Source organism: Ornithodoros turicata, chromosome 7 (genome assembly GCF_037126465.1).
Source record: "Ornithodoros turicata isolate Travis chromosome 7, ASM3712646v1, whole genome shotgun sequence".
Lineage (NCBI taxonomy): Eukaryota > Metazoa > Arthropoda > Arachnida > Ixodida > Argasidae > Ornithodoros > Ornithodoros turicata.
The window spans coordinates 35,062,065-35,089,690 of record NC_088207.1 but is presented as its reverse complement, the minus strand read 5'-3'; the positions used below and the strand labels follow the sequence as shown (position 1 = coordinate 35,089,690).

The 27,626-nt window shown below is 44.0% G+C and overlaps 2 protein-coding genes across 6 annotated transcripts in view; both read right to left on the bottom strand.

Annotated features, from left to right (window-relative positions):
- Positions 1 to 425: 425 nt before the first annotated feature.
- On the bottom strand, positions 426 to 17,466 carry LOC135400924 (beta-parvin-like). 5 transcript variants are annotated; one of them, XM_064632939.1, is made up of 14 exons: positions 17,302 to 17,459; positions 16,833 to 17,173; positions 16,007 to 16,063; positions 15,268 to 15,913; positions 13,207 to 13,296; positions 10,554 to 10,727; positions 9,535 to 9,678; positions 6,660 to 6,775; positions 5,875 to 5,933; positions 5,767 to 5,786; positions 4,265 to 4,326; positions 3,969 to 4,037; positions 2,077 to 2,260; positions 426 to 910 (listed from the first exon to the last, which is right to left on the bottom strand). In XM_064632939.1, exons 1-14 carry the CDS (start codon positions 17,318 to 17,320, stop codon positions 837 to 839), a joined length of 2,055 nt encoding a protein of 684 aa, XP_064489009.1. In that variant the 5' UTR covers positions 17,321 to 17,459; the 3' UTR covers positions 426 to 836. The 5 variants fall into 5 exon arrangements, with proteins under 5 accessions (XP_064489009.1, XP_064489010.1, XP_064489008.1 ...); XM_064632940.1 differs by having other exon boundaries at positions 2,077 to 2,251; positions 16,833 to 17,466; XM_064632938.1 differs by having other exon boundaries at positions 16,833 to 17,456.
- A 6,642-nt stretch (positions 17,467 to 24,108) lies between these two features.
- LOC135400920 (TNF receptor-associated factor 6-like) overlaps positions 24,109 to 27,626 on the bottom strand; it is a 29,988-nt gene continuing 26,470 nt past the window's right edge. Inside the window, exons 10-14 of the mRNA XM_064632935.1 lie at positions 26,734 to 26,796; positions 25,648 to 25,704; positions 25,462 to 25,512; positions 25,187 to 25,243; positions 24,109 to 24,243 (exon numbers count right to left, since the gene is read on the bottom strand). Coding sequence (XP_064489005.1) covers positions 24,178 to 24,243; positions 25,187 to 25,243; positions 25,462 to 25,512; positions 25,648 to 25,704; positions 26,734 to 26,796 — 294 coding nt within the window. The 3' untranslated portion in view covers positions 24,109 to 24,177. The remainder of the gene's footprint in view (positions 24,244 to 25,186; positions 25,244 to 25,461; positions 25,513 to 25,647; positions 25,705 to 26,733; positions 26,797 to 27,626) is intronic.

The window sequence follows — 27,626 nt, the reverse complement described above, 5'->3', positions numbered from 1 at the left end:
TCGACTTCGGTACAACGAAATATTCGATACAGCGAAAGAAATCGCCGTGAATTTCGTTTGTTGAGGTTCAACTATTTTTCATTACCTAATAGTTGCATGCCATTGTTGTAACGAGCGGTTTAGTTGCGTGCCATTGTTGTAACGAGCGGTTTCTCATCACCTCAATTGGTTTTGGAAAAGTGTCTGCGCCTCAGCCCAATGTTCCATGAGGTGACCACCCTCATGCGCATTCATGAGGATGCCTGCGCCTGCGCGGGGTTGATTCTGCCTGAACTTGTGCTGGAAAGACGTGGCACAGTAAGCCTATGAATTTTTAATGACAAGACCTAATTTCACCTAAACACGTTGCATAAAGATAATTTGACAAACAGAACTTTGAACTTGCTGTCTTAAGATGTTCCATAGTGAACACATGGAGGACAAACTTCTGTTAAAAAGTGTGGTTTAATTCCAAAATCACAACGTGGCTTGTCAATGCAATATATCCGAAATTGTAGTGTAGCATTTTAATAAATATTTTAACAGACATGAACAAGTATAAATGGGCAACGATGAAGCTGCTGATTTCTGCTCATATATTATCTATTATGTCTATGTACATGAAGCCTAAGAGAATAATCTTGTAGTACAGTGTTAGTAAAAACGCGGTACAGAAGTGTCTATGTGCGCTAAAACACTGATTCTTTCCAGAAAAAGGCACCTTTGAGACCTTCCAATGAAGGCCACGGAAATGAGGCACGTGAGTGTAAATGCAGTTGTCATTCTACTATAAAAATGCATTTAAAATTGGGCCCACCAGACCATTACTTGGCAGGGGCCCTGCATGCTGTCCACATTCATGTGTCCTTGTATCTTGTAAACAGGTTGTACAGGACCCTCAAGGTTGACTTCAGATCTGCATTTACAAGGTCTGGAAAAGAAACCAGTTAGGAATTTTTGAAAGTTAGTTGTGCAAAGTGCATAAGTGCAACTTATTGTTCTAATAAAAATGTGCACGAATACTTTTGCAGATTTGAAATATGAAGTGCACATGGGACATTTGATCATCGAATGCTGTCACAAAAGCAGTCACAATGTTGAGCTTGTTGCAATCAGCGTCATGATGTGTTACCAATAGGGATGTGCCAACCGAATCCGCAAATCCTAGGCAGGGATTCGAGATTCGGGTAATCCGAATCCCAGTGCACAAAACGGCAAATCGAATCTTTCGAATCCACCAACCACGCTTGTTTGTTTCTTTTTCAAATTGGCGCCTCCGGAGTCCTCCGAAAGCCTCATTGGCCAACGGGCGTTGTCTTGTTTGTTTGTTTACATTGCTCTGGACTGAAGGAGTTCAGGCAGGAACTGTTACATTACAAGTCTAGTTGTACGAAAATAATTCAGATTTGAGAATTTATGTATTTCTTGCAGTCGATGAACAACATGTTAAATAAATTAAGTTTAAGAAGAACACTATGGGTATATTGTCTCCTGAAACTGAACTATTATTTAATTTTTTTTTCTCGTTAAACAAAGGTATCATATTCTGCTTCAAAACACTTTTCAGTAGTTTTTTTTTCTGGCTTTTTAAGCTCTTTTTTAAGGAAGTAAGATTCGTGGATTCGCAGAACCTTCCTTGGATTCAAATTCGGATTTGGAAAATTCTGGATTCGTCCCCTCTCTAGTTACTAACATGCTATGCTGTATACTAATGTTCTTTTAATTCTTCTTTTTCTTCTTTTCAGTTCTTTAATTCTTTAGCAGCACATTAGGCTGACATTTGTTAACTCTGTCTCAGCGTCTCTCTTTAGTGGATCCGAGAACATTGCCCAGGATAGATTAACTGCTGAAGTCAACCTTTCTGTGACACCAGTAAGGCATACAAAAGTTCAGCAAATATGCAGCCAAAGATACAATATTATATTATGGATCCAAAGATCATAGATCCAAAAGCAGATAGCGAATTCCAGATAAGTGAATGAAAACACAAATCGTAGCAAGTCTGTTCTCAGTATGCAATAACCAGTCTTCCAGTTAACTGTGTTGCACATATAAAAGACATGACTCTATTTGTGAATGCATGTTGCTGCTACTCACCTTCAGGACGAGCCTTAGGCTTGGGAAGGCCGGCATCTTGCATGAGCGTAAAAGCAAAAGAAACATTGTGCACCTTCTGGTCAAAACTGGAGGGCGTTGGGAAGAATGAGTAAAGGGGGACGAAATATCCCTCAAGCAGTCCCATCAGAAGCACAAGGTAGATGCCATCCTGGAACTGGAGTGTCTGCATTTTTCAATGTATTCCACTCACATTTTCTATCGAGGAGTGTAGAAGTAGTTCAAACAGCAATGACCATAATATGACAACTTTCTTCAAAATACAGGGAACACAACTAAAGCCCCTAGCTTTCTGCGGTGGAAAATTAAAATTTTCCGCGAAGTGGGATTTACAACTCTGCGGTATTACGCAGGGGACAGAAACCAATAAAAAAAATGAAGTTTCAGCACTCGCCCAGGTCACGCAAATGCACAGAGTGTAAGTGAATCCCAATTTACCATACGGGATACATACACATTGTGTGTGCAGATAAACCAAAGAGGGATTTGCACACGCAACTCGTTGTCTATGGAACTGACAAACTTGTGGTGGCGTACGACGGCGCATTTATGAGTGGAAGTGTGAGGTGAAGCCAACTTGAAGACACCAGACACTTGGTGACACCAAGCAAAGGAATGCCCATAATTTTGTAATATACCGAATATTCTGCAAAAAACGGACGATTCTGCGGGAAACGGTATGTTCCGTGAGACATGGCCACTTCCACGAAATTTCGCGGAAATCTAGGGGCTCTAAATAGAACTATGTGACATGTTCTAACTTGTAGTTTTTGCATTCATCAAAATTGTTAAGAGCTCTGCTCATCCGTGCATGAGTTTACACTGCCACGAAGGATCCTTACAAAACATATGACATTTATTTTCATACTTTGATAAGAAGAGGCTCCACCATGTAAAAATTTTCAACTGGACTCATCAAAGTTGCACGACTTGGTAACTAGTATAGGTACTGTGTGCTAAAGTTTTGAAGTGATGGAAATGCCCTCCGTGGCAGGATGTGGCACTAAGCGGTTCCACAGACACATCGAACACCTTGCTGACCCTGTTGGTGGAACATCACTGGTGTAAAAGCATTCAAAAGGGGGTAAAAGAAGGTATGTCTTTCACCCTAGTGGGGCCGCAAACGTTCCACTGACGAACACTGACAAATACGTAGTGGTTATGTTTAGATTGGAAGAATTGTCTGTGTTCCTATTCGTTTTCTGAACTCTTTTGACCTCAATGGCAATATTGAGTTGGGCAGAGAAGAAACAAAAGGTTTTGCTAGGCAAAATAAATTTACTGGACACACACTACGCAAATTACTTATGGTGGATTTGAGCGGTCGATTAGACCGGCTTTCTTTGCTCCGTGGAAGAGATGGCGTGAGTCACTGTTCGGTCTAGTTTGGATTCGTGCGTCCTACTGGTCATAGAACGGTTGTGTGTTAACTTCTCTATCTTCGTCCGTATCTCATAGCTCATAGCTTTTTTCATAATGGTCATTTGAGATTAACTCCCTCCACAATGAGGTGCTCCTCCTGCAAGGAAATCTCCAACTCCAACGAAGCAGTATTGTCACTTCTGCATTTTGCAGCAACTGTTGGGCTGACTTATTGAGTGTGCCTGATGCACGCAACGACTTCTGCCGGCTCTTGGCTGGAGCGCGATTTTTTTGTCCCTCCGAATTCCTTTGTCCCCCCGTGCCGGATTATGTCGCTCGTTCCAGTCGAATTTGCCATTACCATATCGCACACTGTCTACTGAAAATTACTATCAGCATTTGTGCCATAATGAAGCTGCTAACACAAAAGAAGAGTTGAGATGTAGCAACAGGGAATGGACTTAGTAACGGTTGCTTAAGTGCAGCAGGTGTATGAAGAGCAATGAGCTTACCTGGTTGTCCAGGTCCGTGACTTCAAGGTTGATCTTGTTTAAGTGTTTGTTCACAAATGTCATGAGTGACTGGAAGAATTCATGGAAGGTGCGAGACAATAATGAACATACATGTTACCAAACCTGCCTGTAGCATACTATTTATTTAGGTGTTGTGTGTTAGTGGCCATTGCCAATAAGCTTTCTCTATGCTTAAGCTTTCTTTTGCACACTCACCCTGGTTCTCCCACACATGCAACCTGCACTCTTACGGGTTAATGTACTCGTGGATAAAATTGTAGTAAATGCTTGCGTACCTTCTTCACTACCTGAAGCTTATCGGGAGCATGGTCAAACAAAGTGTCAAAAGCATCACGTTCTGCAAAACGAAAATATTAAATGTAATACAAATAATATAAGAGCTAATATAAGGAACACTGAAATGAATGTTGAGCATATCACAAACGATTGTTCATTTTCTGTGAAATTCCTCTCGAAAAACAGTGTTCAGATAGAGTGAAGTAACAAGAAACAAATAGTTGGTCCTGCATAACTGGACTTATTTAGAGCTTAAAGGGATTAATGTCACTGCATGACAGTGCAGCCCCGATTCCGCTTACTTGTGGTCGGGTAAGTAAGAAAGCCTCTCTTTTTTAAGGGAATCAAGACTTTTCTGCTGACTATGCAGCCCACAAAAAGATGTGGATTGCTGGCAATATTTTAGCGAATTAAGTTGGCGAGAATTCCATTTGCGTTTGGTCTGGGTCGAACATCGCAAACGACGCTGATAGGTTCGCACCTGAAGAAAAGAATACAAGAGCGTATAATAGATTCTCTGCCCTGACATGTTTTGATTCTTGCCTGCAAATGAATATTTTGGAATAATATGAATGAGCCGCTGCTATTTCTGGCATAGCCCAACCACGAACATGCAGCAAGGCTAAGCAAGCCATGACACATCTACAATGCAGCTGGTATGTGCTGCTAGCACATGAAGCCCTTATTCAGAGTGACCCGTTTTAGTTCGAACTCCGCTTTATAAAAAAAAAAAAAAAAAATCTTCGGTTCCCTTTGGGTTCGAATTAGCAGGATTGCACTGTATATGTGGATAACTGCATCATTCCACACGAGAAAGTATTGATGAAAAAAGAAAAAGGAGAGAAACAATAACTATTTTTCTCCAAGCTGTAGTTGGCAAGATGGAACCCCTTCAACAAGCTTTCGCATCAAGCTCTGTCATCGGAGGAAGCGGAAGCCTGGACATCACCACTGGATCTTACAAGCACGTGACCTCGCCCGCTTCACTGGCAGGAATGCTTGCCGCGGTGTCAGAGTGGGATCAGGGGCAGATCTGGAGGGGAGGGGGGGGGGAGTCCTGATCCCGCTTAATTTCTGCCGGTACACAGTTTCAACTGACCAGGGTAATGTAATAGCATGCTGTCCAAAGCAGGACCCTCCCCCTCCTCACAAAAATCCAGGATCCACCTCTGAGTGGTGGTACGAGTATCAGTATTTGCAGTGCCAGTTTTCTATGTGTCTTCGCTGCCTTCACTGTAAAACTTGGAATGGAGGTTCACATCTGATCGGCACATCGACGCATATCATCGCCTTTTACATTCATCAAGCATAACTTGGGGTGAAATCTGCACTGCATATCTCCCAACAGCTTGCAAAAATACTTCTGAGGTCCATTGAAAGCACCACAAACAAACTGGTCTACAAGAAATGTGTTGCAATGACAAAGTAGCAGGCTGTTTCCTTACACAATGTGCGCTAAATAATCTATGTGCAAGTGCAAAGTAGGTGGAAGACTGCTTACCAACTCGCATTCCAAGGTCACTGGGGATAAGAAATACCGGCCTCAATTAGAACCTCGATAAACTGTCACATGTGGCAATAATGGAATAGAATGACGCAGTTCACTCACTCATAGGTTGAAGTGAGCTCTTCCTGCACTGTTCTTGGATGCAGAATTCCATCCCGTTTCTGAAAAGAGACACACCAAATAAATGTCGTCACAGCTGCAGTGCTCAGCGTAGCAATTCCAAACGAAGGAGAAATGGAAAATTGTCTTGCACAGGAATTTCTGCTGCAACTGTACTCAAAATTACCGTATTTTCACGCGTATTAGCCGCACCGCAGATAAGCCGCAGGACTCGTTTTTAGATACATTTTGAAATTTTTTTTGCAGATAAGCCGCACTCGCAGATAAGCCACGGGTAATACGACGCGACTGCTTTGTGCGCTAAACCAGTGATGCACATACAAAATCAATAGAGACTTTATCGCTATGAAAACGGGTATCATTTATTCGACAGAAAAAAGGCTAACATCAGAAATATTACAGAGCGGCTCACTAAGACATGTTCCAGAAGACATGATTCACTGTAACCCCTTTTGTTAAAGCTGCGTGGGGGAATGTATCCGGAAGGTCAGACCACTCGAATATGGACTCGTCCCTGTTCGGTATTGTTCGGGCAATGGCAGGGCGGTCCTGTTCCGAAAAACATGACGCACTGTCTGCCCTTTCATTTCATCCAGGGTATTGGGAAAATACCAGGGAAAGATAGTCATCAGATATGCCGCACCCGCGCATAAGCCGCAGAGCGTCCGCGAAAACAAAAAATATTGCATAAGCCGCGGCTAATACGCGTGAAAATACGGTAAGTTTCCCCAACACAGCTCAACGAACAGAAATTTGTGTATCAATACCTGAACGACAACGACCTTCACAACTACGTTCTCTGGAAGACGCACAGGAGCTCTGAAGTGTCGAGCAAGGGCTACTAGAAGATGTATGATGGACACAATGTTCTTTTCGTGAATGCCTGCAACAAGGCAGAGAAACATCAGGCTTTGTTGGCATCTGTATTTGTAACATTATGGGTAAGGTCAGAAAGTTTTAGGTGCAACCCATTTTCACTTGAATTAACATTCTACCTGATAGCACGTTACAACCCTTGGTATATTGGCACTTCAGACAGTCAAGAAAACCTAATATCTATATGGTAGAAACACAAGGAAGCTAGTACACTACACTAATACGGCACCTATTTTATTATTGTTTATTCTTCTTATCATTTATTATTTTTCTACAATGAGGTATTCATAATCAATTAGAATGACAAGGTACACTGACATTCTTGCTAATCTCTTCCAATGCAGCAAACACCAATTTTAAAATCTGCTGCTGCAGCAGGCTGTGCACGTGTGTAACACAGAAAATGAACGCAAGCACATTTGTTCAATGCTGCTCGTGCGTTGAATATGCAGGATGCTGCCCATGGTACATAAGCAGGTTTGTTTATTGTCGTAGCATTTTTACTGCTAGCTTTTTTCTTGCCTTCTGTTTCATTCTTGATGCTTTTGTTTCTTCATTTTGTGTTGTCTTTCTTTCTGTGCAGTGATGCCACCCAAGGAGCATGCAAAACTGGGTATTCAGCGCCCCTCAGCACTTTTTGATGCGTTGTGGATACCTTTGGATGGACAGTTGTCCACAAGGCTCAAGAACAGCTTTAAATAAGCTCCAAGCTGTTTTCAGTGCTTTTGATGCCTTGAGGGACATCCACAAGGGCAAAAAAAAGCAAAAAAAAAAAACAGCATTTGAACAAGCACAAAGTGGATACGAGTGCTTTTCAGCACTTTTGCAAGCCCCCAGAATCATCCAGAAGGTTTAAACACAGCCTTAAACAAGCGCAAAGTGGATTTCGGCACTCTTCAGCATATTTGGATGCCTCCAGAGATATCCAGAAGACTCAATCACAGTTTTAACAATCCCCAAGCTGTTTTCAGCACTTTTGGATGCCTCCCGAGTCATCCAGAAGGGGCTAAAACAGCTTAACAAGCACAAGGTAGGTTTCAGTGCAATTCAGCATACTTGGATGCCTCCAGAGCAATCCTGAAGGCTCACACACAGCCTTAAATGAGCGCAAAGTAGATTTTGGCACTCTTCAGCATACTTGGATGCCTCCAGAGACATCCAAAAGACTCAAACACAGCTTTACACAACCCCTGAGCTGCTTTCAATTGAATATGACAATGCTGAAATGGAAGTCTGTTCCCTGCGGTACCTTGCAGCACAACTTCCTCAGGTTCTGGGTCATGATCAGGTATTGTCGCTTGTCGACGAGTGGCACATGCTCAAGTGCAGCAATGACTGGAATGCTCTCTGCTTGCAGGAAAGGATCGATATCCACTGGGCAAAAATATTTCCTTTGAAGTCAGCAACAGGAGTACAGAACTACCCCCTGCTCTCCAAGGTGGTCAAGTCACTCCTTTGCTTGCCACATGGCAACGCTGATTGCAAAAGGGGTTTTAGTGAGAATAAGCATCTTCTTGATGGTCGTAGCTCCTTAAGCATCGCTAGCGTTAATGGAATGCGTCACATCAAAAGTTACCTTCACCGGTTTGATGGAGATGCAACGAAAGTGCCCCTCACATTAGACCTGCTGAAAAGTGTAAAGCAGTCACGTGCCAAGTATGAGCAGAGGCTCAGTATTGAGGAACAAAACAACAAGAGGAAGGCTGCAGGTGTGAATGGACATGATCAACCCACACAGGAACAGGAGAGGAAGACTTTGGAAGAGAAGGTGGCATCAAGTAAAGCACTTCTCCTGAGTGCAGAGCAGCTAATAAGCTCAGGTGTTAAAGAAAATGACTTGCACAAGGTGCAAAGTGGTCATGCACTTCTTCGAGAAGGAAATGCTAGTCTTGAATGTGCACTTCAGAGACTTGGACAGTTGGACAAACAACCACGCAAAAAAGCGAAATGGTTCGTAGAAACTTTCTGGGGGTACAGACCCACTTAAGGATTGACTTTGGTGTGTGCATTTGTCTGCTAATAACTTTCCTCAGCCGAACAACAACCTAACTTTCTTCATCGAGTTATGCTTTCTACTTTGTGTCGGACACACTCATGGACTTAATACATGCGGGAAATGTATTAGAAGAGTCCTTTCTTGTTAACGCAGACTAAGGCTATCTTTAAACCTAAACTTCTTCAGATGTGGTTATTTTCTTTGGTGCCAATAAAGATGTGAAATGCTGTGCTCCAAGTTGATCCAGAACATGACATTTTTGTGCTCCAGGATGCTCCAAAGTATGCAAAATTACTGCTCGAAGGAGCTCCAAAACTCAAATTTAACTGCTCCAAAACGTGCTCCAAAATCAGTTTTGCCCGTAGCGCCCCTGAATGTTGCAATACGCAACTTGGGTTACGATGTCGCAGCCCTAGTGAACACCAGAGCAGCTTTCTCATGACATCTTCCACAACTGGTGCCAAGCATGGCCCCTTCACATACACCAACACAGCTCCATACATGAGCCCTTTCAGGCACAGGGCCACAAAAACAGATACCAGGGGACCCCCCATACTCTTACATGGTGGAGGAACACCACAATCTCTGTCGAGAGAAAACCTATTTTTTGCATCCCCAATTAAGGGAAACGCTTCCTAAGAGCTTCTGACCTTGCATGCAGCACAGAATTGCAGACACAGACAGTATACTAACAAATAAATCTCGATTATTGCAACATAGTACTTGACTACTGCATTTTCAAGACGACTGATTATAAAGGGCCATCTTACTTTGAACATTCCATTTCTGCTGGCCCCACTTTGGTAACCCTAAGACACGGTTAGCACATTCGATGATTGTGTGCAACTTCTGCTTTTGACCTTCTTCAGATTGTGTCACCTCAACAACATCAAGACGCTTTTCAGTAAGCTTCTCTGCAAGAGGAGTACAGAGTAATACTACACATTCTGTAATGACAGAAAGTACGATGAACAGCTACAAAAATGCACAGAAAACACAATTTTGTATGGCCCATCCAAGGAAACCAATGAATTTTCAGACTGGATAGGCTATAAAGAGAACAGCAATTTTCCATTCATAGTTTCGAATACCAAGTCCTGAGTAGTTCGTGCACTGCTGGGCATAGTCTATTCATAGTTATTTACAAGATAGTTTATGCAGGGCTATTCAGTAGACCACTCTCCTCTTGGCTCCATTTGGGGCTTCCAAAAGAAGAGAAACAACAGGTACAGAGAGTTCGCTCGTGAGGGCACATGGACACAACACTGGTTGACTAAGCAAGATTAGAAACTTTCCTTCTCAACACTCACAAAATGCAAACACTTTATGAGGCTTCAGCACTGGACGAATGCCAAATTGTTACACTTGGTGTTGAATATATTTCTTCAAGCCAATAATTTAGCCAGAACGCATCCATCTGAAGCTTTCTCCATGGTGTATAGTAAGTGTTCTGCAAAATGCTGAGAAGACAATCTCAACTCATCCTGCAACCTTATGAGGACTTAATGCTTATCCCAGTATGGCTGCTACATTATACACGGACCGAGGAAAGAGCGAGCGTAAGCTGTAGGATGGGAATCCTGTGGCAAGCAGCATGTTGACACATCACTGCACATTTATAAGTGGCAATGCTGCTTTCTGTCTTAACGTTCACCGTGCATGCTCACCGAAGTTACCTAGCACATGTCTGACAGCCTGCACACTGCTCTCAGAAAACTGGGCCATGGCAATGAAGTCAATGTTTCCTTATGTATAAGGCACATACAAACAACAACTTACACAGACTTACCAAGTAGCTTTTGCAGTACCTGTCCGTCGTAAAGATCTTCTTCGATGTCTTTCACAATAATTCTCTGGCTTGCAAGCTCATCATTGATCCACTCAATGAGAACAGCAATCAACTCTTTCAAGCGTGGGTCATCGTACGATGCTGGCTCAATCATTGCTCTTTCTTCCATTTCATCTATTTCCACAAAAATTGTATACCTTTTCAGCACAGCTGTGTGCAATGGGGAAGCACTGTGGGTAAACATCAGGCCCCGTAGGCAATGTGTGGTGCGCATGGAAGTTTTAATGTACTTACTGCTTGAACTCAGAAATAATTTACAACAAATCTAGCGCTATGCATGTCCATACATGCTGCACATCAAACACTGTTTGACACAGATAAACTCTTGATTCAACATCTGCAATTTCCAAGCCGATGTTTGTGTGCCAGTGTCCAAAAGTATTATGAAAATATATATGTTTAAACTTACACACATACATATTACATGTTACAAAAAGGAAAATGGATAGAATACATCTACAAGACCTTAAGAGATGTGACCCTGAGCTTGCTCTTACCTAGGTTCACAACAATATGCCCATATTCAACATGGACTCGATCAACTTGCTCGACCTTCTACACTTACTAAGTACTCCTGCTGAAGGCTGCACTGCTTGCTGAAATGTTGACCCCTTCCCAGACAGTGCTAATGAATCCCATTTTTTGTGCAAGCTCTTCATCTGTTTCTAGTTCCCTCCCCAATGTACACCTAATGTGACACCAGCAAAGTGCATAAGAAACATATGAGGAATTTTGATCGGCTCTCACCCCTCGCAAACTGGAAGCCTCAGTGTTAAGGCAGTAAAATATGGAAGAAAATGGAAGAATGTCCAAGAAAATTTTAATACCCAGAAGAGTAACACATTTAACATGTCCATATCCTCTTTCCTATCCGAAGACTTCTTCACATAGTGATGCACGTGTAGTGTTTGCGGCATTCCACATCAGAACCTCTAGTAGATGTATATACAGATTAACCCCATAAGCGCCACATTATTTTAGTGAGTAGCAATGTAATGCCATTTTTCATTTTTGAACTTTAATGTGGAAATATCAAAATTATTATTTAACAAGTTTATACCACCAAAATGGCTATATTTCTTTGTATTCGTTTGTTTCTGTTACAATCAACCCCATCACCTGACAATCCAGGAGAACTTCGACATATTCGAGCCTATTACCCTGGTTTGCATCAACAAATGTCTTCCTGGAGACACTCAAAATGGGAAGCAAGGTGGGCACGGAGGTGCATGGTTTACGTGCAGTCTGCGCTATTGTCTGCAGGTTTAAAAGTCCCTGCAACACTCAGCTTCATCTTCACTTGAGGAACGGAGTCCCTCAACAAACTAATCGTCGTCATCACTTGACGAGCAAAACTCTGTTCCCTTTTCTTCAAGTTCGCTTGTACTATCTTGGCAAGTCACTTCATCGATGAGCGATGCCATTTTTAAATGTACGTTGAATTGACCCCCAAAGTGACGGAACTACAAGGAAAGCGAGAACCTGTGCTGCCATCTACCCTTAGAGCACTGAATGAGCCTAACGAGCTACACCTAGGCCTACATGTATTACACCAGGCCTGAAAGCTCCCAAGAAGCTGTGCTGTGCCACACTTAGTTCGCTTATCTGCCACATTGGTGCTCTCTACACGGTCCAAAAGGCCATTAAGCAGAGAACGATCCATCCTCGCAATTGCATACAGCAGTTTCTCCTCAAAGTGGTTTCGAGGATGGTGCACACAACCCATGTCTAATAGACCTCTACCCGAGAAATGTCACCATAACGTTGGTAGACAGACTGAAACCGAAACAAATCAGAAGGGGAGGGATGGGTTCCACGAATAGGCACTTGTTTGCTGCCTCCTCTTAAAGGAACAGTAGGACCGAAGGTCATGTCCCTTTCAGGGACCATCGTAATCAAACTGCGGCGTTCGGGCATGACCTTGTGCGCCCCTGCTTTGAGCGTAGTTCAACTCTACCAAATTGGTGGCGCTGTCGCACACTATGATGTCATTTGTTTACAAACAGGGAGAGGTCTATTTGTTGCTGCAATGCTTTCGAATAAAAGTCGTTTGTGCTGAAATTTGAGGAAGAATGCTAATTTGAAGTAAGTTAAATGCTATCTGTGTTCTGTGACAGCAGATTATTATAGCAGACGACGCTAACTGTCGTCATGACAATTTTTCTATCATGTGCTCATATGAACATTCACATATGTTCAAATTGTTGCTATAATGGAGTTCTTAAAAATCTATGCTATAAATCGCTATTTGATCACTCTTAAACTAATAACATTTTACATGTATTGCTATCAAACGACAGCGCCACCATTCTGTGCCATGAAGCGAGCACTATTGAGGTAAGCAAATAAACTATGTTCGGCACAAGTTTTCTATGGGAACATCGTGAAGCTTTCAGGTCTGGTGTAATACATGTAGGCCTAGGCTACACTCATCCGTGTAGTTAAGACCTTTAGAAAATACTCGTGGATGAGCTGATGTCGTCCACAATTTTTTTTACCAGGAAGCTGCAGACAAGCTCAGCTCGTCAATGGCACTTAACTGTTAAACAACACGTGCACATTCTTTGTCCTAGTACTGTTACCCACTGCTTACCAAGTATGTAATCCTGAGGTGGGAGGTCAGGCAATGTCGGGCTTCTTGGTGAATCGATAGCATGTTTGCCCTCTTCTTGAAGCTCAGTGACTGAAATGAAGTTAACAATAACAATATTTGTTCGCTGTTACCAAACATGAAATGTAACTTAAGCGTGAATGAAAGAATGCTGCAAACAAGTCCCAGGCTAAGCATGTTGATCAGAATCAGAAGGGCGTAGTATCAAGTGTATGTTGACATGAATCTTCGCGAAAAAATGCTTGGAATTGGGGCATGTTCACTTTCTTATGTCTGGGCATGCAAGGGTTGCAGCTAGAAGGATGATAGCAAAAATCCACAGGACTGTTAAAGGTAACAGCTTAATGTGTGAAGTCGCAGTGTGATATGTGAATGTAATGGCACGAGTCTTCTAAAACGGTCCTTCGCTAGTTATTTCACGAACTGTACAGAGTGGTAAACAATATCACAATCATATCTCGAAGGTAATTCACAGTGAACAACGTACAAAATACAAAACAACCGCGCATGCTGGGGTGTGGTCTTCCGTTACGTAAGCACCAAAACTCTTGGGCGGCAGGCAATGAAGCATTCATGTGGGCCATGACCCAACGAAAATTAAGTAACAGGCTTCTCAGGTAATCTGCCTTTTCAAACTTAACAGTTGCAAACGGTGCCCAATTGATACAGCTTGCATCTTTCATCACCATAAATGGGCAACCCATATACCAGAGAAGCAGCTGAAGAAAAGACAATGATTTAACGACGAAAAGCAAACAAAAACAACTCGCACTAGCAGCAGCATAACACTACCTTCCTTTATCTTCTTCCTTCTGCCAAGTGTTCCTAGATATTCGAAGAAAGTCTCGTCCTTTTTCTTTTGAGGAGTCACAGGGCGCGGAGACTTCGACCGTGGAGACGCCATGGCTGTTTTGACACACGGCGCCCCCGTTCGGGAAGCCTTTTTTTTTTTTTTTTTTGTAACGACCTAGTTTCGGTTTTGAACAATTGGTACTCAATGGCGCTACATTCAAACGTTCTGAGGCGCATGATAAACCGTTCCGTTTCCAGGACCGCATTACTTTCCGAGATCGTAAAAATATACAAATAAAGCACAGAAATCATAATAGCAGGCCATTCCTTTTTAGTCTATTGAAGGCCACACAGGACAAACAGACAAACAACCGTTAACGTTACGCATTTCCAATATTTCTTAGAGGAACTGGCAATTCTTCACAAGTTTCGGCTTTGTGAAATGGTAGGTGACGTAATAACGCCTGCCGTGCTTTCGACAAGGCACGGCACAGGCGTCTTCCAGGGCGGTGTATCCCTGGTTCGCGTTGCAGTCAGTGGCGTAGCCACAGTGGGGTTAAGTGGGGGCTCGAGCCCCCCTACCGTCTACGGACCGACCCAGTGCAAATAGTGCAAATCCGAGGAGAGCTGGTGGGAGGGGGGGGGGGGGGGACCAGTGTGACCACCGCGAAAGTTCTTGCAGTTCATGGCGTTTATCTAATTTGCAGTGTGCACAAGTATGTGTGTGTTGTCGCACAAAGGATCAGCAGGGGGAGGGGAGGGGGAGTGGTGCGAGTTTTCGTATCGAGCTCCCCCTACCTTGGATGTCTGGCTACGCCACTGGTTGCAGTATGCCCAGCACCACTGGTTTGGAGCCGAAACGTTATGCTATACTCATGTGCTTAGACACCCATAATCACATTACTAAGAAATAATGTTATGTAGCTTCACATGGAGACGACTACTTTGCAAGAATGCAACGTGAGACTTGTAAATGTCATTGACCAAATTAGACAGATAAATCCTGACGACACGACAGTTTGTCCAGAGCGAGCGAGCGAATTTTTGAACAAAGCATAAAGTTTAAAAGTTTAGGATTCTACATCTTCCAGGAACAGACAGAAGCTCTGGAAGACCTTTTGAGACGGATGCAGAGGGCCGTTGCTGTTTTCAGAAAACGTCCCTGATCCAAAGTCACAGAAAGCAAATCTGATGTACCCGCCGCAATTTGGTGAAGGCACGGGATCGGACAAAAAGCATACTGACACTTACATTGCCCTTTGTCGAAGAACTTTGCAATGTGGTTCGTCGGTTTTCCTTTTCGCGGTCGAATTAAAGATTTCGTCGCCACGCTGTAATTGTCCTGGATACTGTCATACAGCCCTGGGTAGTCGTCACCGCTCGGAGCATTGTCACATTTCGCAGGAGCGCCACTGGGAGACAGGGTCTTCTCCCGATCTGTGCACTCTGCGACATGCGAAGGTGTTTCAATAAGTCCGCTTTCGAGCGGTGATGTTTTCTTTTGTTTTCCTTTCCACTGAGAAGTTAGGGGCTTTGTCACTACACTGTAGTTCGGCTGACCACTATCGTGTTGTCCATAGCTTTTACGGCTCGACGAAGAGCGGTTGGGTGGCGAATTAGTTACAGTCCCCACTGGGCTTTCATCTGCATGCGAAGGAGCTTCCTTGTAGCCGCCTTCAGTGCTTGGATTGAGCGGTGACTTGATGTGCTTTTGGGCTACTCTGGGCACTGATGGCAGGCAAAATTTCCAAGATGAAGACCCTGTGCTTGCTGAAGCGTCCAGAAAGTTTTCTTTCGTTGCTGATGCTTTCCGCGGTCGTTCACTAGGTTCAACTTCCGTCGGGTCGTCGGTGTAGAACGGTTCTTGGAAAAGTACAGACATTATGCCAGTCGCCCGCTGGGAAAGAGGGAAAATAAAAGACGAATAATGAATGGATGGTGCCACCCGCGGATGATGTATTCGGTCATTCCTTAATGAATCTATACTTACTGCTCTTGGATGACTTGGGTTAAAGTGGTCCAGTTCTTCGTAGGGGTCGCTGTTATCCTGCGTAATTCGAGACAGTCAAAGACGGCGACGCAGACATCACTGTCCATTACATTTTGAATTTTCATCGAAGCGATTGAGACATCAGGTACCACTTCAATTTTTTTTGTTAATGTGTTAATGCGTCGTATTTAGAGGAACTAATATATCACGCGCTTGTAGTAAGCACGCGACCCATAACCCATATCCTTGGGCACTCAAGGAACTGGCTTCTTGAGTTCTGGCACGTAAGATGACTACCACACAAAAGTTTGTTGTGTTGTGTAAGTGATGTCTCCCAAGTGACGACAGTAAAAAGTATTATTTGTTTTTGTCGATATGCGAGCTGCTCCCTCCTCATGAGCGACATGACATGTACCACTTAACAGGTATAGTTGATCTGCTATACTGCTATACTCATGTTCGGAATTGGCATAGACACGGTCCCTCGATGTACGTGTATCGTACAGTGAGAAAGCACCTACAGAGTTTCGCAAATCTTGCTGTCTGATGAAATCAGTTTTTGTTGGGTTGTTGGATCCATGCAGTGGGTGATCATAGTGTGAGCGCAGTGTGATAACATCACTTGACACATGCTACTAACTGAGACATAACACAATAGCACACACATGGCATCGCACACTGCTGGATGTGAGCCGCTCGCTAGGAAGTGTTTCGTCAGTATGTTTCCTTGGTTCTTAGCAGATCCACAAGACATGCCACCTCGCAATCTTTCAGTATCTATTGATTTCCCTCAGGTCAAAATGCTGCAAAATTAAATTGACCTTACACGTTCACTGACGAGGAACTCTTTGGGAGGAGGGGGAAGCATGTCCTCTCCAGGTGGAGCCTGGAGGGATTCCCGACGTTGCGGTGGCGCCGGTGGGACCTTTTGTTTTTGGACGACTTGGTAGACGGGTTCCTTTGGTCGCGCGTTGACAACCCGCGGTACGTTGGCGTCTTCGTCTGAAAAATCTGGTGGAGGGGGCATCGGGGTGCCTTCCATCTCTTTTATGTCGATGATCGTAGAACGCCTGTAGAGTTTTTTGCACGTAGCTTGCTCACCAGCCCTTTGCTGGGAACGCCGCTGTATGGGTTCTGCCTCCTGCATGACTGGGGAGTTCTCTGAAACTAAGAAAAAGTTTCTCTCGTTGTGCATCAGCACTCTGGAACTAGGCACTTATGAGAGAAAGATGAACGAGTCATTCCTCGTGCGTGTGTCCCTTGATTTGGCCGACAGTCACAGCGAGCCAACATACCTCTACGTGGGCTGCGCATTACGTTTCATGCAGGCGTGCAAGAGAAAGGAATATCAGTGACGAGCAGGAGACGGGATATGATTAGACAGTCCAGAGTACGACGAGAAGCTGAAGTGACACCAGTAACGAGAACAATAGTTGCTTCCAAAGACTACCGCACGTGCTCTTGACGTAGAGATAAATGGTTTTGTGCTTGTTGAACAAGGTACACTGTTGTTTCTAGATCGCCATCGGTATAAATAGATGCTGGACGATATCAGTTCACTGTCCTATAGACGTCTATCCCTGGATTTTAGACGGGTACTTCGATTAATTTGCACCACTCCCGTTGGCGGACAGAATGGTGAATCCACTGGCCCATGTAGACGTTCGTGTTCACAAGCAAGAAATGAGCCAGAACCTTTCAGAATGAAAGCTTTGTTCTCCGGAAAAATATGTATCAAAATTTTAAGGACCTTTTCGTGTAGTTTCAAATATATAAAAACTGCCTGTGTTATCTGCGTATAAAATACACTCTAAGTATAGTATACGTATGAGTATCAGATGTCGGGTGCTACGGGAGACAATGCAGATTGCGGATTGCAATTGCAGATGCGAAGGGTGCACGGGCCTCATTCTGTTCCTAAGAGAGGAGTGGTGCTGTTGTGTATTCTTACATTCCGGCGCATCAGATTTTCACATTTTTACTATTCATAGAAAATTGATCAAGAGTAGTATACCCGACGTGGGACTGCTAGGACAAGCCTGTGACGCACTCCCAAAAATAGATGTACACAATCAGCATCAAAAGCCATGCCTGGCAAAAGTATGAGAAGAACAGCTAGCCGATAACTAATCTTTGCAAAGCCGTCGAACTACCTCTGTGACTACACGCGGAAGATATAATTCTCAGCACTTAATTGGTTGCTCGGTATAATCGACACTTTGTTTTAGGGAGAGCAGCACAAGACGATAGCGAACAACCAGTCGAAGCAAGAGTTTGCAGTACAGCCATGGTAGCCTGCAACTGCCGACATCGTCCACCAGCCGAAGATCGAGTTCGTTATTATCATTGAGTGCGAGTAGACCGTTGAAAACGTGGCTTCAGATTTACTGTAATGTTCCGCCTCGAATCAACGGTCAATTTGCCGAATCATGCGCACTGCTATTGGTAGCCATGGGTACCGTACGCTACCGCTTGTGCGTACCTAAGGGATAGCGTTGGTGGTTCTGCGCGCGCGCATACCATAAAGAGAGCATCGCGCAGTGCGCAGAACCACCACGCCATCCCTTACGTACGCAAAGGCGATAGTGTAGGATGCACTAAAACGCACTGTTATCAACAGTCGACTAACACCCCCCCACCCCTCACAAAAAAAAAAAAAAGCAAAAGAACAAAGAAATCCTAATTCCCTTGCGTTTTCGTCACCAAAATCTGGAAACACTGGAATTTTATGACGTATGCGTATATTGCGCACTGCATTCTGCAATAACGTCCTGGTTTGACGCGCTTGGTCCTGTGCGCTATTGACGCAGAACGCAGTTTGGCTCATGATTAAACATATCTCGCCATTAGTACCACCGCAAAATTATAGCTAATTACTCCATAATAAAATAAGATGTTGCATCTTGGCTGTTACGTTTTTTCAAGTGACAGCTACGGTGATCTCCACCAGCCGTCGCTTGAAGACGTGGTAATAACTCAACATAATAATATAACATAATAATAATTCAACTGTATAATGCTTCGAATTGTACTACGAAATTATTTCAATGACTTAAAAATCCACATTAACTTGCGCACTACAACTGCACACGCTAAGTCAAACGGCGCCGAATAAAACAACAAGTGGGGGTTCTACGCAGTTGGTTCAACTGGAAAATTACTGATTACTGAGTTGCTTCGCAAGAGTTACTGAGGAAAATTACCGAGTTTCCTCTTGAATTGGTGATAATTCTGCAGAATTACACTACAAGCATTAAGTTATGTAAAACGAACTACGTGTAGGTATTGTGCCCTTCTAGTCCTTTGTGAACAGCTACAAATTGCGTAATTCGGTCTGAAGATTAGCGATTTACCGAAATTCCAAATTCAAAGAATGTTCGTGGCACCTCTCTTTTGCAGAACTGGCACGGAGCTGCATACGCGGCAGTGAACAAAAATCAGTACCGCAATTTACGAGAAAATGCAAGTCTGTATTCCTGGTTCATAGAAGTATCCATCCCTGGTTCATATGTACGCATGTGCCCGATGTATGCGGTTGAACTTCGAAAACCGTACAACATTACCACAGCGCTAAAACAGCGAGAAGATATGACGACAAACAAAGGAATGCGTTCCCAGCATTCCTTACAGGCGGATAAGTTTGCGTTCCTCGTAAAGTGACTGCTCGAGATATCTCCATTCGCTCGGACGCGTTTCATAAAAGATTTCTTATTGTTACCTCTAAAGAAGGCGTAACTTGAAGATGTGATGCTTGGCAGTGGATGACATACCAGGTACTTCTGCCCCGTACATTCTTTGGTTTGTCCAGCACTACTGCTGCTCTCACAGGAAGCAGGGCTGATAAGTACGCCTCCACCAAGCCATGACAAAACTGAGCTCCTAAGCTAAGAGGAAGTGGCATGTCCGGTAACCGCCTGTGCGGTGACAAATGCCACGCTATGCGACATGTTTCGTTTTATATAGAGGATAGGGAACGCTAATAGAACGAAAGAACCAACGAAAAGGATTACAAAAACACGAAGTTTTATATGATGCATGCGAATAGGGTTTTTCCTGAAGACCCGAACGTGGTCCTCAAAACATTTGATATATCTACTGTCTGCAAGAGCAGGATTACGTGTGTAGTGGTCACTGTATTTCTGTTTTTCACAGTTTGTTTACTATTATCCACGTAGTAAAAATGATGATGTAAATGCTATGCACCGAAAGGTATTTTATTTTAGCGCCGCGAAGCAACTGTGGGTATGAGCGTCTTATAGACGTGGACAGATGGAAAGAGGACAGCAAGGAGGAGTTGGGAGGGGTGGGGGTGCATCGTAGCAGAGCAAATCTGGATAATCCGAGGAAGAGTTGGGTATTATTGGTACTCATTTGGTGCTAAAAAGTGCCGTCGCATGGATCGTTGCCTGGAGATGAACACGCTACTGCTGCCAGCACTTGCATGTGGAGTACAGGAAGAAGCCTTCGTGACACTTCCATTCCACTGCACGGTACGAAGAGACTCCGAAAGGCACGTTCCTGCTTCAGTTCGATGAAGAAAATAGGAAATAGAGAAGCAAAAACCTTTATTGTAATGATGATGATGATGATTGGGGTGTAAGACGCTAAATAACAGTTTTGCAGTTCAGTAGTGGCTAGCGGCTGGTTAGGAGTGGTAGTTGCCAATGCACGGAAGAAAAGAACCACTACACGTACTAACCACATGACGTGAAGTCAACTGACCACAGTTAACAACAAATTGAAGAAAAAAGAGTTGACATTAATTATTTGCACGTACCACATGAATTTCACGCAGGCATTTTTACAAGCCAGACATAATACAGTAGAGAGTAAATACCAGATCGGCAGGACATTACAATGTAATGGTATAGATGGACTGGCGTGTTTCCTATAGAGCCGTGAAAGAATCCGTCGCGAGGCGAGCTGATCCGAAAGTAATGGCGAATTTCGACCGGTCGATCTGGAGCGAGCACCGGAATCAGTAACAGAGTGACAAAATCCACCAGGAAAGAACCGAATCCGAATCCAACAAAGCGAAAAACATGCACGTTTAGGACAGGAGCCTGGCAGAAGTCGTCGACTGGCCACACCTGGCAAACCCAGCGAGTCGTCCCGACGATCGCCGTTGCTGGGCCTCGCAAGGTCCGGAGGTGACGACAATGATTAGTTCCGGTTGAACCTTACCTTTCTTGGCTGGGAAAGACATGGTGCTCCATTGTAGAAGGCGATCTACACGAATCCCAGTCGGCCGCTGAAACACGACTTCTGCACCGTTGAGAGAGAGAGAGAAAGTCGCTCCATATCGACCAGTGAAATTCGTTGTCACAATGAAACACGGGATTCCGATCTGGGTTGGCAAGTGGAACAGGCATGCTCCATCGGGGGCATAGAAAAAAAGCTGATCCAGATCGACAGTTGAAGGCGCCATAAGGCTCATCAGAAAGACCTTCCGTCCGATCTGACATTATTGGAGTGTTTATTTTCTCCACTCTGGAGTTCCACTGCATTGGCAGCACTTGCAGCTTCGACAGTTCTGCGCCACTTCGAGGGAGGTAGCAATGTGCGGGAGGTAGACATTGCTTTCAGCACAGTGTGTCGGCTGGAGATTTTCGGCGCACGCTAACGAACTCCACGTGGTCGAAATTATCCACTCTATAGAGTGGATACTATACCCTACGGCACATAGAGTACGTAGCCACACAAGTATGGGCAGACTCACGTTTTGCGTAAATCGACATCTAATTATTATTATACAAGCTGTTGTACTTTCTAGTGCCGTCACGTGACCTCGCTTTCTTTCTGCAGAATTCGTTCGTATAGGCCATTTGCAAAAGTTCCAGGGAGCACGCGCATGCCGGGAAATGCTGTGCAAAACGACAGCGACGGTGCATAAACCAGTACGACGACAACGACAACGATTGAAGACGATAGCAAATCGCTGTCGTTTTGCACAGCATTTCCCGGCACGCCCTGCCAGGGCGCGCACTGCTCCCTGGAACTTTTTCAAATGGCCTATTCTGCAGAATTCGTTCGTTCGCCAGAAGCAGGGCGCTTGTCTACAGTTGACAACAAACGCTCGCTGAGCTCAAGATCGCGCGGTCGATCCTACGGCAGAGGACGGTAACAATGTGTGGGAGGTAAACATTGTTTCCAGCATCGTGTGTCGGAGATTTCCGGCGCACGTCAAAAGATCCCCAGGTGGTCGAAATTATCTGCAGTCCTACCCTGCGGCACGTGCAGTATGTGACCACAGAAACAGTCTGCACACCTTACTTGTAAATCTACTCCCATTAGTGTCATAACACATGCTGCAACGTTTTTACTTGTTCGCACGAGCAGTCTGCTCTGAAAGCGCACAACCACATTTCCACTGCAAGTATTTCGGAGGAAAATTTGAAGAGGAAATTCTAATTTTCACCAATCACTGGAAACTTATGTAGCACGTTTTAATGCGTCAGCATTAGGAGTGTCAAAATGGAAAAAGCTGTATGTATGTGAGTGTGTGAGGTGGTGAAGCCTCACTGAGGCACAAGTTTAAGTGGACATATGTAAAGGGGATGTAAGAGGGTAAATGTAAATGGAGGTAAATGAGTTGAAATCGAAGTAATCGAAGGTAATTAACAGTAAGAGGTAAGAGTAACTGAATGTAATTAAAGGCAACTAAAGCAAGAAAGTTGAGTTAAAAGGTAATGAATGTAGTATATATGTAATTAAAAGAAAGGTGAAATAAAAGATTACCGATGGTAATCGGTAACCGGAAGGTAATTAAATGCGATTACAGATAATTAGCATCAATTAAAGGGAAATTGAGAGTAATTAAAGCAAGTAATCGTAATTAAAGCGAATTAAATGGAATTCACTTCAGGTATCTTCAGGTACTTCAGGTATCCTGCGGTTACCTTCGATAATTAAATGGGAATTACAGGGTAATTCAAAGTAACTGAGCCTATCAAAGGTTAATTAAATGGACTTCTAGTATCCGAAAGTCAGGTTAGACCGGGAGGTGGAGAACCGGAAGTCGAGTTGTACCGGCAGTGAATACCGGAAGTCAAGTATAGACGGGAAGTGGACAACCGGAAGTCGGGTTTAGACCGGAAGCGGACACCCGGAAGTAAAGTATGGACTGAAAAAGGCGCTTAATGCTAACGCACTTCTCTCGCATTTACCGCTAAAACGCCACTGAATTTTTTAATATTCAGTTTTCAGAACTTTTGTTTCATACTCTGCTTACACTTGCGAGGCATTAGACCTGCGCGAGCTGCAGCTGTATATATGCTCTCATAGGTTGCCTAAATTCGTTTACTGTACTGCTACGTGGCTTCGGCCACGCAGGCCAATGTCACGAGTCAGCTGATCGGAACTCCCATTGGGATAGCAACGTCATGAAGTGACGTCAACTTCCCTCATTCGCTTACATGCTCTTTGAAAGAGGGGAGGGTTTCTACACGGCGTGCGTATGCACAGGGTTTTTTTGGCGCGCTACAGGTCAGCATTGCTCGTCGTACCTTCACAAGAGCTTATGTTATTTGTGACGCAACACGCCTTAGCCAAAAACGGAAAATTTATGGAGTGATATTTCACTATCCCTCACAGCACCCAATTGCAAGTTTCGATTAAAGAGCAGCCCGGTTTACGAAGAGGCACTATAAGCCGCCATTATTTGAATTCAACCTTCTGCCGGTGCGCTTTCTTTTCCCGCTCCAGGGCCACACAGGAACTGCGTAAAGGAAAGCTGAATTCAGCACAGCGTTGTAGACATGTACTAACGCCCTGTGCTGCATATCTGCAACACCACAAGTGATTTGTGTTGGCAACGCGTTTGTCGCAATGCTTGTCACATTGTACTTTGCGGTTGCCGTATTCGACGTGCCTGATTTAATTTGCAAATGTCACCACCTGCCTGAACTATTGTATTCCGCTGGCTATAGCGCTTGCTTCTGTCCACATTTTCCGACCAATAATCCGTTGTTCTGCTGAGATTGAGAGCTGGTACCGGACACTCTCGCAGCTCTGTTTCGACCTCGACACACAGATTATTGGATGACAAACCATACGTATTTAAATTGCTAGAGGAGCTCAAGTAACCATTTTTCCAGTTATAGTTCGTTTGCTAATAATGCCCTCTTTATTATATGTCCGTTATTTATACACAAATACACAGTACTGCCATTTCACTTCTTCAGTCCATGCTGCATGTTGCTCTGCATTATACGTAAGGCTTTCACTTCTTCTCGTAACTAAAGCAAATACAAAATAAAAAGAAGACAGCCGTAAGCGTCATCATCACAGTGGAAGCATGCACGGGCAGGTGTAGTATAGAGACAGGACGAGAGAACCGTACGGACCTCCACTTTGAAACCTTCCACACAAATGGATGACAGTCTATTTAACATAGACAGGAAAAATGCTTCCAAGCCCCAGAAGAAACAACTTTTCGGAAAATAAGAAAAAGTGGAGCCGAAGCTCTTTGGCTGGACGTATGGTACGAGTTTATAATTCAAAAGTAGCCATACCAGCACTGGACAACAGTTCGGGTCTTACTGGGCCTTCGTCGACAGTGTGCCAGTAGGTAACGTTTTCAGCGGGTAGCGTCAGAAGAAGGCCACGTGGAATGTGATATCGCTCGTCCTCCGTGCCTTGCACTGGGCTTTCGGTTTGTGAGGCCCTCACCCTGACGGCAGGACATCGTTTTCTGCGTGACCTTCTGACGTACCTACTCAAACGCTGCCTACGTGCGCACTGCTGACGACAGCTCACTAAGACCGAAAACAGCCGTTCAGTGCTGGCATGGCGACGTTCGACCTGTAAACAAACACACAGAGGGGATTTTAAAGGGAGCTTTCTGTTTCGTACCAGCGTCATCGTTCTGGAAAGGGGTACACGGTTGTGTAACCCTTATCACGCTTCACGAATAAATGCTAACGCGCACGTAACAGCACTGCTAGCTGCACTAGGCCGTGAATCTTGCTTCTGAGCGTGGGGGTCGTTGCTAGTTCGAGGCTACAAGGCGCCATTTTTGTGCTGGTACACACGCTCTTTTACATGCTCAGTCTATTTTTCTATGTTTCTTTGTAATTGATGTCACCGTGCCACAGGATTTCATTCACTTGTATGCAAAAGTTGAGGACTTTGCGAGATATCAATATGCCACATCAATTTTTTTCTGGCAAGAGGCCTCACCAAATCCAAGTCGTTGCTGAGAGCTTCGACAGTCGTTTGCAGCAGGTCGTTCTTTTCCTAAACAAAATAACAATTGACATTTCAAGCTTCTGCGCGCGAATGGGATCACGTGATACTTGACATAACAAGCTCATCTAATGTTACTATATCCCATCGTCATCATCAACAACAACAACAAACGCTGACAAACACGCGCTGCGTATATAGACGTCTATGCGCGTCCCAAAATACGGCAGGAGTGCATTGTGGTAGTCTACCAAGGTGCAAAAATGTACCTGCAGCATCCTCATCTGTTCTCCACTCTGGCGCTGTATGCGTTGTTGTTCCTGAAACGAAATAATTGTGTAGTTTGTGCATAGCCCTGTCCCTCACCGTATGCGTTTCAACAAGTAGCGGTGTAAAAAAGGAAAATAAAGAACAAAAGCCATACTGATATGAATACTTGTTTTTACGGTACGTACCTCTGTGAACTCCAAGATCAGGTTAGTTATATTTTTCGTTATCTCGTCTTTGTCGTTCTGCAATGGAAAGACGTTGTTACAAGGAGGCCACCTGGCCGTGCGTTTCAATCAAACAATCCCCGATCTAGTAACATAAAGTGATCCCTGCGTACTTAACGAACGACTTTTTTTCGATTGGCGACAAAACGATTGCATAATCGCGCACGATGCATGCGACACTGCGCACTCGATGGAGCTGCTCACGTTGATATAATAAAGTCACTATATATTCGTTGGAATAGCAGTATATTTAGCGGCAGTTCTTTGTCCATTTTATGGCTAGCAAGTTACAAGTTGCTTCACCTATGAGAGTTTAAAAGCTGTGAGCGGACTGGAAAGGACACCATATCCCATCAAAGACATTCTAATATATTTAAAAGCAGAGTCCGAGGTAACTCGTTACAAGTAACTAAGTTCCTTTTTCTGGTAACTTCTAACTTAACTCGGTACTTTTGCGCCGTGGTAACTTTCCGAGGAACTCGTTCCTTTTTCGGGTAACTTCGCCAAAGTAACTTATGCCAAGTTCCAAGTTACTTTTAATTCGCTTTTCACTCCCGTCCACATATTTTCTTGCTTTCTCTTCAGTTCTTTTATGGCATTTTATGCAATAAAACGTGATATTCAATCAATAACAGTATTCCATTCAGGGAGTAAGAACGCTGCCATTGAAATGAAGCTGAACCATTGTGCGCCCACAGGGAGTAAGATGGAAAGCGTTCGAATTGTGGCACATAAACGAGAAAGATCTAAGCATGTTGCACTCCTTCGCAGGTCTAACTCAAGGTCTAACTCAACTGCTCACGCGCACTGCACCTGTGTATTGCTATTTTGTGTCCGAAGTAACTTGGAAGTAACTCGTTCTTTTTTTTAAGTAACTCCGTAACTGCGAGTTACATTTCAGGCTGAAGAACTTCGTTACTAACTCAGTTACATTTTTCACACGGTAACTTAACTTGTAACGAGTTCTTCTTGACGGCTAACTTGTCGATCTATGTTTAAAAGTACGCAATACATCATCATACCGATAGGGAAAGAATGGAATATAACCTTTAGATTTTGCGTGTGCTCTGCGAACATGTGATGAAGTTCCTGCTTCAGGGTGCCTTGTTGCTGTAAGTATTAATGAAACCGTGTTAGAATACCAAAATTCACGTGAAGGCATATAATGAAGAAGTGGAAGCAATTAACAGACTGCGATGGATCCCTTTATTTCATAAAACAATGTTATTTTCAACTAGTGCACATCGGTCGAGATTTCACCATAGAATACAAAATAAGACACCAAAAGGAGCCAAGCAGTGTTCAAACTGGTGCACTTCACGGACGGCATTGGTGATTGACGTTTGCTGAGTTAGCGTTCGTCTGTGTAGTATACCAGTGTTCAATCTAAGAACCGCACAAAATGTATCCCGTCAACCCTGACAGAGTTATTCGTTACTCTGCCGAAGAAATTATACTGCGACGCCACCAGGTGCCGCTCGTAGAGGTCCCAAAGCAGAGCCATTTATAGGGAGAGTTTGGCCATTCTTTGACCTTTTGCCGCCAAATGGGTGGAGCTTATTTTGACGTCAAAGTCGTCGTTGCGCCGCCCGAAAAGCCTGAATCCGAGCGGAATCCGTTTATCAACCATCTAGTCCGCGCCATATTGATGCTGTCCGCCAGCTGGTCGACAGCTTCGTGGTCGCGTTGAATGTAATCTACAGCAATAACCGGCTTATGACGTACTGGCGCCAGTGATAAGGGGGGCTTTGTTGCCGAACTGAAAGAGTTCAAGGACGAAAGGTTTTCCAAGCAAAAAGTACGCACTAGAGTCACTAAATAAGCTTCGCTTCAGAGTATCGACACTGAGGTCCAAGGGAGAGCAGGTGCGCCATCTTGTTTCCGCACCACACCGGTATGATTCCCAGTTGGGGATCAAAGACGGCTAACATAATGCTCCC